The following is a 12,349-nucleotide window of genomic DNA, read 5'->3' as shown; positions in this document are numbered from 1 at the left end:
TCAGTCTCTTTCCTGCCACTTCCTTTTGCCTCTTGGCTCAATCCTTTCCTGCTATCACTCCCACTTGCCAAGCGCTAGCTTTTCCAACACCAAAATACCTCTTTCCAACCCAAACTTGAGTTCTGATAAATATTCTGAGCTGCACCGCTTTCATCCTAACTTAAAGTATTTCTAGATTGTCTTTTTTTTTTTTCTTCATTGCTGCCCAACATATTGCTGAATAATGTGGTGGCCAAGAGTCAGAACCTGGTGTGGAATTCCGGAAGCAGCCTCTCTCGTCCCCGCAGGCGTCAGAGCTGCACTGTGGTCCCTGGTGCCTCCTGTGCGGTGCCTCTGTTTACCCGGGGAGAGCACCCAGCCCTCTGAGACTGCAGACAGCCGGCAACAGAACAGAATATTAAGTCTTAGCACAGAAAGGTGTTTGGGTTCTTCCGGTTATTCTGCACATTGAAGTTCTTTCTCTTACAGGCATCAACTCTCCACAAGCTTTAAAGAAAATTCTTTCTTTGTCTGAAGAAGGAAGCCTGGAGCGCCACAGGAGGCCAGCAGAAGACACAATATCCAACACGTCTTCCCAGCTCTCCTCTCCGCCCACCTCCCCACAGAGCTCCCCACGGAAAGGTGACTGGGTGACTTATGTTCTCCTTCCTGGTGACCTGTTCTTTGAGCCGTGATAAATTCCAGTTAGAGATTCCATCATTTCTGACCAATACTTAAAATGACCTTGGGAATTCCCTCACCGTCCGGTAGTCAGGACATCGAACTTCTGCTGCTGAGGCGAGGTTCCATCCCTGTTTAGGAAACTAAGGTTCCTCAAGCCCACAGGGTGCAATCAGGAAAACAAAAGCAACCTGATGTGTAACACCCAATGAATTTTTTTCTCCTCAGTTTATAAATTTTGAAGGATTTCGGTATTCTTTATTATTATAACTATAAATAGCATTAAGCTTATGTAACTATATAAAATTCATTTTTAGTAATGTTATACTTTTTATTACTCATTTTTTACTGATTGTAAGTGTGGGAATAATTCTTTTTATACTAACAGTTCTAACTAAATATGATTATATAGCATTAATTATGAAGTACGGCTATAAAAATATAAGAAAAACTAATATATTCCTGATTTATTTTTTCATTGTATTAACACGGGTCTTGATTATCCTTTTTGTTGCTATCTTATCTTATTTTTAAAGAGATTACATTTCAGGCACTCAGGCTCTCCTTCCAATATTAATGCTTTCTTATCTTAAAATACTAGGTAGTTCTCTGCTGCCTAACCTCAGAATTACTTCCACCGCCTACCCTTTCACTGAATGGGCCTAAGTCCATAATAAACGGCCAGACTGTTCTCGCTAGACAAGGCCAAAGAGATTAATCCATTGTGAGATTTTACTGTACAACAAATACTGCTCCTGCTTGGCTTCCTAGCTTTTTTGGACATCTGTGCATTTTTTGTGGTCTGTAGTCTGTAGTCTGTGTTCAATGGGTGTGTCTGAACTCTCCTCTCATCCATTGTTAGGTGGCAGTGGCAGTCAGCGGAGATCTTTTGGCTCCGGGCAGTTGGATTTAACCAGCTCCTCCTCTTCTCTTGGAAGTGAGAACAGTAACAAGAATAACAGTGCACCACGGACCTATGGGATAGGTGGGGTTTACATAACCCAGGACCAGGGGGAAGGACAGGCGTCGTCTCATTAGCTGAGGAAAACGGAACAGTCCCTCCCTCCACGTGTGCAGGGCACCACCTGAGTGACGGTTTTCTCAGGTGTTTTTTCGGCAGACTGTTCAGGAAATCTTGTCTGTCAGAACCCGTAGTGTGGTTTATAAAAGACATTTCATAGATGGACTCATTAAATCATATCAAGACCTGTGCAACCTTTAAAAAATAAATCAGGAATTCATAATTTACTGAAACAATGAGAAAATTCTCTTTAGAGAGTAATTAGCAACATTTAGGTGTTCTAGATTTCATTTTTTTTTAATTAGGTGGCATTGAAAATTTTGCATTGTACACGTATAATCATATAAAATCAGTATTTTAAGTAGCATTAGCTTCTTAGTAATGTTAAAATAGAAACGAGTACTGAGAAGGAAGATTTGGATTTTTTGTTGTTGTTAAAAATGTCAAGACAAGCCTCTCTTTCGTTGTGACTTTCAGAATTGTTTTTAGCAACAAAGGAGAGTTAAGGGTCCTTCATACCAGAAAATGGGCATTTGTTTAGACATAGTGATGGTCCAGGGAGAAAGTGGAGATTTTGTACATTGTATCCTTCAAAACAGTTGGCTTTTATGTGATTTATTCAGTACATTATTAATGTTGAAAAATCAAACAGTAAAAACCCAAAGATAGCTTCTTCAGTTCCTATATGTCCACTTTTAATGTGGATATTCCCAATGGAGTTATTCTCTGCCATAAAGTTCTAAAAAAAAATAAGGCAAAATTGCTCAATTTTCAGGTTGAGGAAAAAAAAACATACTTCTAAATATGATCCTAGTCATTCTTCATAGTTTCATTTGTATAGACAGGTGTAGTATAATTTATATTTAAGAGAGCTCAGATGAGTCGGGTCATGCCATGATCTCTGCATTAGTTCCTGGCTCATATAACGGCATTTTCTTTTTTCCTCTCTAAACTTTCATTAAACATGCTAAAATTCATTTTGAGTAAAAGTTTGTGATATCTCAGTTCACAAGTAGAGTGTTTAGTCCCCACTTCTGTGGTGGCTTCTGTAGCCTGCATTGTGGACGCTATGAACCCGCAGCATCTAAGGACTGGTGTGTCCCCACGCAGGCTACACTTTGGCTCCGAGTGGCACCGTGGATAACTTCTCAGATTCCGGCCACAGCGAAATCTCCTCGAGATCCAGTATCGTCAGCAACTCCTCCTTCGATTCATTGCCCGTCTCGCTGCCTGACGAGCGGCGCCAGAGGCCGTCGGTCAGCATCGTGGAGACCAGCCTGGCCTCGGGCCGGCTGGAGAGGCGGCCGGCGGTGGAGCCTGACCAGTACAGCCTGGGGTAGGGGCTCCTCTCCTCCACACACGCACTGCTGTTTACTGTGCGTGATGCCTAGGCAGTGGGTGCTCTCCCACCCCAGTTCTGACGCTCAGCATTTCCTGAGAGCACTGTGCCATCTCTGCTGCCTAGGCAGAATGCCTTCAAGTTAGGGCTGGTCTTCACCGGGACCTGTTTCTCTGTGCTGAGGGCAGGGGGCAACTCTGGGATGTGTCTCAGTCCTTTTGTATGAGCTGCCCTCCCAAAATAATCAGACTCCGGTGAGCCCTGTAAGGAGAAGCTTCCTTTATTGTAAGCAACTGGTTGCTCTTTTCCCCCTGGGCCGATGTTGTGCTGACATCGCAGGGGCCAGGGGGAGGATGAACAGGGCAGAGTGGCTGCTCCCGTTGGAGCCTTCATACCCTTCCTGGGAGGAAAGAAAGCCACGTTTTGAGGGAAAAAGGGGTCTTATTGTAGATTGATTAGTTAATCTTGCTCTTTTTTTCCCCTCCCCTTCTCTTCTTTTCTCCTTTTTCTTTCCTTTGGCCGCCTAGGTCCTGTGCGCCGCTGTCTGAGAGCCGGGGCCTGTACGCTGCGGCCACCGTGATCTCCTCCCCCAGCACGGAGGAGCTTTCCCAGGACCAGGGGGACCGAGCCTCCCTGGACGCTGCTGACAGCGGCCGGGGGAGCTGGACGTCCTGCTCGAGCGGCTCCCATGATAACATCCAGACCATCCAGCACCAGAGGAGCTGGGAGACGCTGCCCTTTGGGCACACTCACTTCGATTACCCAGGGGACGCCGCAGGGCTGTGGGCCTCGAGCAGCCATATGGACCAAATCATGTTTCCCGACCACAGTGCAAAGTACAGCAGGCAGAGTCAGAGCCGAGAGAGTCTCGATCAGGCCCAGTCCCGGGCCAGCTGGGCCTCGTCCACGGGGTACTGGGGAGAGGACTCAGAAGGGGACACGGGCACGATCAAGAGAAGGGGGGGTAAGGACGTTTCCCTTGACGCGGACAGCAGCAGCATGACGGCCGTGACCGCAGAGGAAGCCAAACCCGCCGCCATGGCTGCCCACATAGCCGTGACACCCAGTGCCGCCAAGGGCCTCATCGGTAAGCTGACCGCCGGGCTCTGGCGTGTGTGGGTCATGGCTGCGCCCTGACTTATTTCAAAAGGAACAGTACGTGTTTGTGGGTCTTCTCGTTCTGTCCCACCCGTTGCCCCTTAGGGCTTCCGAGTTAGAGTGCACTCAGGATTTTGGGATGAATGGTGGTTAAGAGCCCAGGTTCTGCGCTCTAGTGCTTATAAATACCCTGCAGCACAGGAAACCTTGCATGTGTCATAGCTGTCAGGATCAGTAGGTTGTCATTATGGGTATTCCCTGCTCTAGTATTGATCTAGGCTGAAAGTTACCAGAGAGGATGGCCATCCTCTCTAGAGGAGGAAGATTTTTGTTTAATTGGAACTGGTTTTAAATGTTTTATTATTCTATTTTGTTCCCTTGAATTGTATTTAGAACTTTACATGTTGCGTATTTTTAAATCTCCTGTTGATGTTTCTTATGTAGGTAAGCTGTTTCTGTGCTAAGCAAATTCCCTCTGCACAGGATAAAACAAGGTGGGATAGAACAAGGTGGGGAGGGTGCTCAGAGGTGATGTTATCAGTAAGAGCCTGGGAGTCAGGCTGGCTGGGGTTGTGCTGAATCCATGCTTTGCCATTGTCCTAGTTTTGTGACACGGTGAGTCACTAAATGGTCTTTGTTTCCTCATCTGTAAAATGAGTTTAATAATTTCTATCCATGCAGTTGGTGTGAGTTTTAAAGGAAATCTCTGCAAAACACTTTGAACACTAGTGCCCAGATCATAATTCATAAGTACACAAAAGTCACTATCAGTTTGCTGATGCTGTTTTTGTTGTCAAGTCTCTTATTTTCCCTTAACCCTGTCAGAACATATTCTTTATGGCATGTTCAACATTTGCATGATTAAAGTGTAGGGATGCATTACAGGATACAGAGTGAGAGATCTTGAATATAATCTTTACAGACATCAATTTTACTAGTCAGGATGTTATTGTTATTTTATCATGTAAATAGTCATGGGTGGATGCCAAATTTAATATCTTTTCAAGATGAATAAGGAGAAAACAATACTTATTCTTAGGTTGCAGTTTTTAAAAACTAAAGTATAGTTGATTTATAATACTGTGTTTCAAGTGTACAGCAAAGTGATTCAGTTACATATATATATATATCATATTATCTTCCATTATAGGCTATTACAAGACATTGAGTATAGTTCCCTGTGCTATACACATGTATATAATCCCAAATTCCTAATTTATCCTTCCTCTCCTTTTTCCCTTTTGGTAATCATGAATTTGTTTTCTATGTCTGTGAGTCTGTTTCTATTTCATACATAGATTCACTGTATTATTTTTTAGATTCCACATATAAATGATATCATATTCATCTTTATCCAGCGTACTTCACTTAGTATGATAATCTCTGGGTCTATCCATGTAGCTGCAAATGGCACTATTTCATTCTTTTTATTGACTAATATGCCAGTGTGTATATATATGTGTGCATGTATGTAACATCTTTATCCATTCATCTGTTGATGGACACGTGGAATTCTTCCATATCATGACAATTACAAATAAAAAAGCACTTTCTTTTAACAAACTAATACTTTTATTGCAAAAGAAAGAATGATCTAAGTTCCTAACAGTTGAGTCTAGAAAGTTCAAGATAAGAAAACTTGGCCTTTACCTGCCTTTACAGATTCATGTTTTAAGTCATGAAGTTAATATAAAAGGATTTTAAGAAAAAAATGCATACGTTACATACATACAGTCTTAGGTTTTGAAATTTGCATTATTTTTGGTATACTTTTCCAAATTTATTTTGATTCCCTGTTTTCCAAAGTGAGACCCGAGGCTTGGAAGTAACATGAATTGATCCTCTGCCGGGTGAGGGTGGATGCCCAGCACAGGGGTGACAGCCCACCTGGCCAGGCCCCTCTCCTGGGTTGCTGGCCTGCACCTGGGAGTCTTTCTGTTTCCTTTGCCTGGTGTTTCCAGTAAACCCCAGGGTTGGGCGTTGGCCTGGTTACTTCGTGACCAGCAGAGACGCTCTGCAGTCACCCGGTTAGTTACAGATACTTAGATTGCTTAGTCACTGTGTCACCAGAGATGACCCGCCCGGTGAATAGCCAGTTAGCTAGACGTCCTGCCTCCCACCACATTGCCCTTGCATCCCGCTCCGCAGGCCTACGTGCTATTACACCGCATGCGCACTGTTGATCGTGGTCCTCATCCTTTCAGATGAGTGTGTGTGGCCCAGGATGCGCTTCCCTAGATGCTAACTGCAGCGCCTTTTCTCTCCCACAGCAGCCAGGAAGGAGGGCCGCTACCGGGAGCCGCCGCCCACCCCACCAGGCTACGTGGGCATCCCTATCACCGACTTCCCCGAGGCCCACCCACACCCGGCCCGGAAGCCGCCGGACTACACCGTGGCACTGCAGCGGTCCAGGATGCTGGCCCGGCCAGCCGAAGCCCCCGCCCCAGGCAGCGCCAGGCCTGCCCCCCGGCCGCAGTGGCACCGGCCCGGCGATGGTGACCCACGCGCCGGCCCCTGTGCACCCCCGGGCCTCACCGCCGAGGAGGACGGTACATGCGCTTTCCCCCGTCCCTGCCTCTGCGCCCCAACTCCAGCATCCCCGATCCTGCTGGTCTCTCTCCCTCAGGACCCTGCCCACTCAGGGCTCCACACCCCATACCCCTAACCTAGTGTGAGCAGTTGGGCTGCGTTTTGCTTCTTCCTAAGCGACTTGAGGAATAACTGAAGATTACAGCGGGGTCCTCTGTAATAACATGAGTGCATGGCTCCTTTTCCTTCCCTAATCCTCAGTTTTCTAGGAAAATGTTTGAACTCGGAACGGGTTCCAAATGAAAGTCTAGTGAAAAAAACCCACTTCTCTAGAGCTTTTTTTGCCTTCTCTGTATGAACCCAGCTGGCCGTTTTGGGGTGAGAACGCAAAGGAGAAGACCGCGCCACCCCTTCCCCCTTCTGCTTTTAAGTTTTGAGTTTAACACGTTTTAATTCTGCAAAAAATCGTTATAGAAGAAAGCAAAACAATTAATGAAAATTACTTATAATCCTACCATTTACAGACAGCCACCATTAGCATTTTGTTATACATCCTTCTAGACTTTATGTGTAAGTGTATACTACAAAAGGTCACATGCTGCTTATATAACTGTTTTCAGTGAATTTACCATCAATGAATTTCCAATCAGTAAATATACAATATACTTTGTTTTAAACTTTTTATTATTGTAAATCATTAGGGAGGAAAAAAGATGAGGATTGTAAGTGACTAGACTTACAAAATAGCTACGGTATAGTGACCTAGACTCAGAAAATAGCTATGGTGTTTTTATTTAGCATATCGTTGAATGTGTTCTCTCTAAGCACAAGAAAACGACTTGCTTACTCATTTCTTTCTCTTATGGTGGTTTTCGCAGAAGATGAACAGGTGTCTGCTGTTTGAGGCGCGGGCTTCTCTGGACCTGAGTCAACCGCCCAAAGGAGAGCACAAGAAGACGCCCCCTAGCGTCGGAGCCTTGGAACTCACACTCTGAGGATGGTGGACCAGTTTGCCTCCTTTCCTGCCTTAAAAGCAGCATGGGGCTCCTGACCCCTCTTCCTGTCCCCTTTGCATGTGAAATACTGTGAAGAAACCGCCCTGGCACTTTTCCGACTTCGTTGCTTGAATGCACAGCGCAGCCGTCTCCGAGCTCCGCGTCGCTGCCTGCCACGTAACACAGCATCATTCCAGATTCCAAGGTCATCGCCACCGATGATTCACCCTGGCTGCACTTATCCACGCCGGGAAGGATTTTTTAAAAAATCTCCCTTTTAGATTTCAATCCAGTCCTAGCACTTGGTTTCATTGGAATCGTGAGAAAAGCCAGCCACGGAACTACTTGGGGCCTCTAACCCACCAAGGAAAACAAAAACGAAATCCTTTGAGTATAGTGCTCGTCCGCTTGTTTACAATGTCTTCTTTTTTTTTTTTTTTTCCTTTTTAATGAATTTAAAGATTGTGTTCAGAGAGTAAATTTTATATCCATTTAATGATTACAGTATTATTTTGAACCTTTAAGTAGGGTTGCCAGCCTGGGTTTCTCAAAAACCAAATATGCCGGACAGGGTGTGGCCACAACAGGAAGAGAGGAGGCGGGGTACGGGCCCTCTTCCTGCGTCCTGGCCGCCCCCAGAAGTGCCCTATCCTGGAAGCATGAGATGTTAGCCAATTACCTAGGTCCCAGGGCTCCCGCCCCTCCTTCCCCAGGGGCTGGGGCTCTACTGTACAAACTGTTTGCACATGGCCGGGGAGGGACTGGGACTCTAGCGTCCTGTGTCTGAGCCTTATGGAGCACAGGGCGGCGCCACCCTTGGGCGTGCCCTGCTCCATCGAGACGGACGGCAGACCCCGTGTTTTTTAAATTATGTTTCTTTGATTTCTGTTCATTTAGCTTTAGGGCTTCTCTTGTTTGTTTTTAAAGAGAAACGTTTATAACTGGATAGCATTGCAGTGGAAGCAGCTTGGGGTGTTGGCACTAATGCCAGCCGTTCATACTGCTCTTTCCAGACAGCCTCCCTGTATCTATCGATCGGCATGAGGGAACACACGAGCCTTTAACATGAAAAAGATCAAAAAGGTCCAAAACCCGGTGCGATCCGCCAGCCTTTGCAAGGCAGGTTGGTGGCCAAAGACTGACCCGTAAGTGGCTTTACGGACGCTGAGATGGAGAAGGCCTGAGTGTAGCAACCACCTGCTCACAGCTGCTATTAACCCCAGAAGGACTGAACCCTCCACTCTATTTTTGTGTTGTTTTTGCACAGACTCCGGAAAAGTGAAGGCTGCCAATCCGAGTAGTACTCAGATGTGAGGAACTGCTGGTCTTGGATTTTTTTTCCATTAAATTCAGCTGATCATATTGATCAGTAGATAAACGTAAATAGCTTCCAATTTTAAAAGTCAAATTGCAGTGTTTTTTCACTGTATCAAAGCAATGTCAGTGCTTTATTTAATGATTCTCTCCTGTATCATGGCATTTGTCTACTTGCTTATATATTACATTGTCAATGATGCATTTGTAATTTTACATGTAAGATGCATTATTTGCCAGTTTTCTTCTCTAGGCTATGGACCTCATGTGCATATAGAAAGACAGAACTCTCGCTCTACACAAGTTGCACAAATGTTATCTAAGCATTAAGTCACCGTAGAACATAGGACTGTAACCTCAGTTCGCTCTGTGATGTCAAGTGCAGAATGTACAATTAACTGGTGATTTCCTCATACTTTTGATACTACTTGTACCTGTATGTCTTTTAGAAAGACATTGGTGGAGTCTGTATCCCTTTTGTATTTTTAATACAATAATTGTACATATTGGTTATATTTTTGTTGAAAATGGTAGAAATGTACTATGTTTATGCTTCTACATCCAGTTTGTACAAGCTGGAAAATAAATAAATATAACATAATGCCTTGTCTATATTCTTAATGACTTATGCATGCTTTTTCTAACTGAAGCGTGAGAAAGCCTTTGGGTCTCACTGTAGGAGCAAGTCTTCAGGGCACTGAGGAGGTACAGATGACATCGCCTAAGAGAGAAGAAATTAATATCATTCATGTTAATAGAAAATAAGATCATTCATGTGTCCAGAATTCATAGTATTTAATGAAATTCAGTGAAAAATGATATCATTGTATATCTACATAGCATTTATCTCTTCCCAATTCTTTTCCAGTAAAAATCTTGGCAGGACATAATGTTTTGATTCCCAATATATATACTAAGAAATAGGACCTCAAAGAATTTAAACTGGCATTCAAGATTATGGCCAGTAAGTTAGTACAACCTAGCGAGTAATTTGGAAGTTCTAACCAGTACATCAGGGCTTCTTTGGTGGCTCAGTGGTAAAGAATCTGCCTGCCAATGCAGGAGACATGGTTTGATCCCTGGATCAGGGAGATACCCTGGAGAAGGAAATGGCAACCCACTCTAGTACTCTTGCCTGGGAAATCCCATGGACAGAGGAGCCTGGAGAGCAGTCAGTGGGATCACGAGAGAGTTGGACACAACTTGGAAACTAAACAACAATAACAACAAAGAGTATAGCAAATATCTTTGTTCTGTCTGTGAGTCCTAATGTAAGGTAGGTCTGAATAATATTTAAGTCTATGAAAAGGGTACTTATATTTAAAAAGGTGAGAGTCAGTTAAGCAGGAAGTCTTGAGCACATTTTGAAATCAAAGTAGGTGGCAATAAAAGTCCTGCCCAGGAAGCTGCAGGAGGTTGAATGCAGGGCCATGGAAGCACATTCTGGAAACGTGAGGAAATGTGAGGGTGTTCTAGAAAGATGGCAGAACCTCAGTCCTGATGCTAAAGGGAAGATGGCCAGACTTAAAAGTCTGACAGGCATTTGTGCAGTCTTGGTGAGTAAAGTTTGAAAATCTGGCCACCACAACAATTTGGAGAATTAAGACCATTCCTGTAGCTTCAGCTGTACCTGTTCAGGATGCAGGTGCCCTGTGTGGACGCCTGTGATCTCGTGTGCGCACCACTATCAGCTGTTCACTGTAAAACCCTTTGCTCAGGGACACCCTGTCACAACAGCAACCCATGCTGTCAATTTCTGTCATTCCAAAAGCTTACTTTTCTCTAATGTGTTCAGAAAAATATTAAGGAGCTGATGTTTTGAAGAATAACCTCTTAATCACTTTTTGTATTCTGCTGAAAATAAAGGAAAATGGTAGTCGGCCATGATGCCTGTTCTTACGTGTTTATGTTTTAGGTTACCTTTAAGTAGCAAAGACTCCACTCACTCCACTCCAGGGTTGTAAGAAGTATGTGATCAGTGGCTGTGACATAGCTTCCTTGGTGTCATATTAATAACAGAACTTTGCCATGTTTTAGGAATATTGCAGAAAGCTCTCCTCCCTAATCTATTTTCATACCTGCAGGTCAGTTCAGTTCAGTTCACTTCAGTCGCTCAGTCGTGTCCGACTCTTTGCGACCCCATGAATCACAGCACGCCAGGCCTCCCTGTCCATCAGAAACTCCCGGAGTTTACTCAAACTCATGCCCATCGAGTCGGTGATGCCATCCAGTGTCAAAACCCTCCAAATAGTTCCCTCAGCTTTAACCCTTTCTTCTCCTGACAGGTGTAGAGTTTATGCTCATCTATACTTTAATATATTTGATCTCCAAGTCACTGACAATCTCTCAAAATGGTCTTGAAAGATGAGAGCTGCTGAACAAGCATGTATCAGCACCTCTGGTAGGTCTGTGTGCTTATGGATTTTCAAGGAATCATCACACTTCCATTCTTGCCAAAGAGGAGCTCTCTGTCCTTGACTCCCTGATGCTGTTCTCCTTGAAAAAGAGCTTACTCAAAGGATAAAGCAAATGTACACAGAAGGGTCAAGTTGTTGATTGGAGAGGCGAATGATCTTGCAAATATTCACAAAGAATGTCAGGCAGCGGAGGTTGAAGTGGGCAGTAATGGAATGGAAATGAGTAGGACAGACTGCAGCCAAGGGGGCAGGGCCCTTCAGAAAGATCTTACAGTGAATGAGGGTTTGCCCAGTTGACAGACAAAAAACACTGATTGGAACAAAATAATAATTTGTGAATTGCACTTTTTTCAACATTCACATTTTAGCCAAGGACAAAGCAAGCACAGTAAAATTCCTGCCTGTTTTTGAAATCATGTTTTCTGGCCAGTTAATTTTTACAATGGCTACATAACAGGAACGTTTATAGAAACTATCAAAACATTGCATGCAAGGCTAAAAAATCTTAGAAAAGGCTTTGTTTTATGGGCTCTCAATAAGATAGTACTTTTCATTATGGGAAAATTTAAGCATAGAATATAATATCTGAAGTAAATTTTTTAAAAATCTGAAGTAAATTTAGAATCAAATGGCCAATTTTTACAGAAGAGAGAAACTAGTGAAGTAATTTCCATGTGGGGTACTCAACACTACAAAAGTCAAAGCTAGTTTCATTTTCTTTTTCTGTAGCTAGTTTAATACAATTTAGGAAATTTTAGTATTAACTCTGACCATAGTTGACATGTGGTGTAGTCTGATGGGATCCAATGCAGTAGAGGCATATCCCAGTATTTGAAGTTTTCCTTAATTTATATAGATTGGAAACCTTTTTTTCAAGTAAAATTATAAAATTGATTTAGGGGGACTTCCCTGGTGGTCCAGTGGATAAGACTCCTTGTTCCCAATGTAGGGGGCCCCAGTTCGATCCCTGGTTGGG

General features: G+C 43.9%; 1 protein-coding gene across 11 annotated transcripts in view; it reads left to right on the top strand.

The window, feature by feature from the left end:
* Nucleotides 1–9,557, top strand: part of RAPGEF2 (Rap guanine nucleotide exchange factor 2) — a 256,054-nt gene extending 246,497 nt beyond the window's left edge. For 6 of the 11 annotated variants that reach the window (XM_043487364.1, XM_043487356.1, XM_043487350.1 and 3 more), the window contains 6 exons: nt 469–621; nt 1,523–1,645; nt 2,792–3,017; nt 3,548–4,107; nt 6,389–6,667; nt 7,526–9,557. In XM_043487364.1, coding sequence (XP_043343299.1) covers nt 469–621; nt 1,523–1,645; nt 2,792–3,017; nt 3,548–4,107; nt 6,389–6,667; nt 7,526–7,551 — 1,367 coding nt within the window. In that variant the 3' untranslated portion in view covers nt 7,552–9,557. The remainder of the gene's footprint in view (nt 1–468; nt 622–1,522; nt 1,646–2,791; nt 3,018–3,547; nt 4,108–6,388; nt 6,668–7,525) is intronic. The other 5 variants (XM_043487372.1, XM_043487380.1, XM_043487406.1 and 2 more) reach the window with 2 other exon arrangements.
* Nucleotides 9,558–12,349: the final 2,792 nt, after the last annotated feature.

The sequence above is a fragment of the Cervus canadensis genome, chromosome 1 (genome assembly GCF_019320065.1).
Source record: "Cervus canadensis isolate Bull #8, Minnesota chromosome 1, ASM1932006v1, whole genome shotgun sequence".
Lineage (NCBI taxonomy): Eukaryota > Metazoa > Chordata > Mammalia > Artiodactyla > Cervidae > Cervus > Cervus canadensis.
Note: the sequence above shows the minus strand (reverse complement) of the source record. Positions and strands in the feature narration are given on the sequence as shown.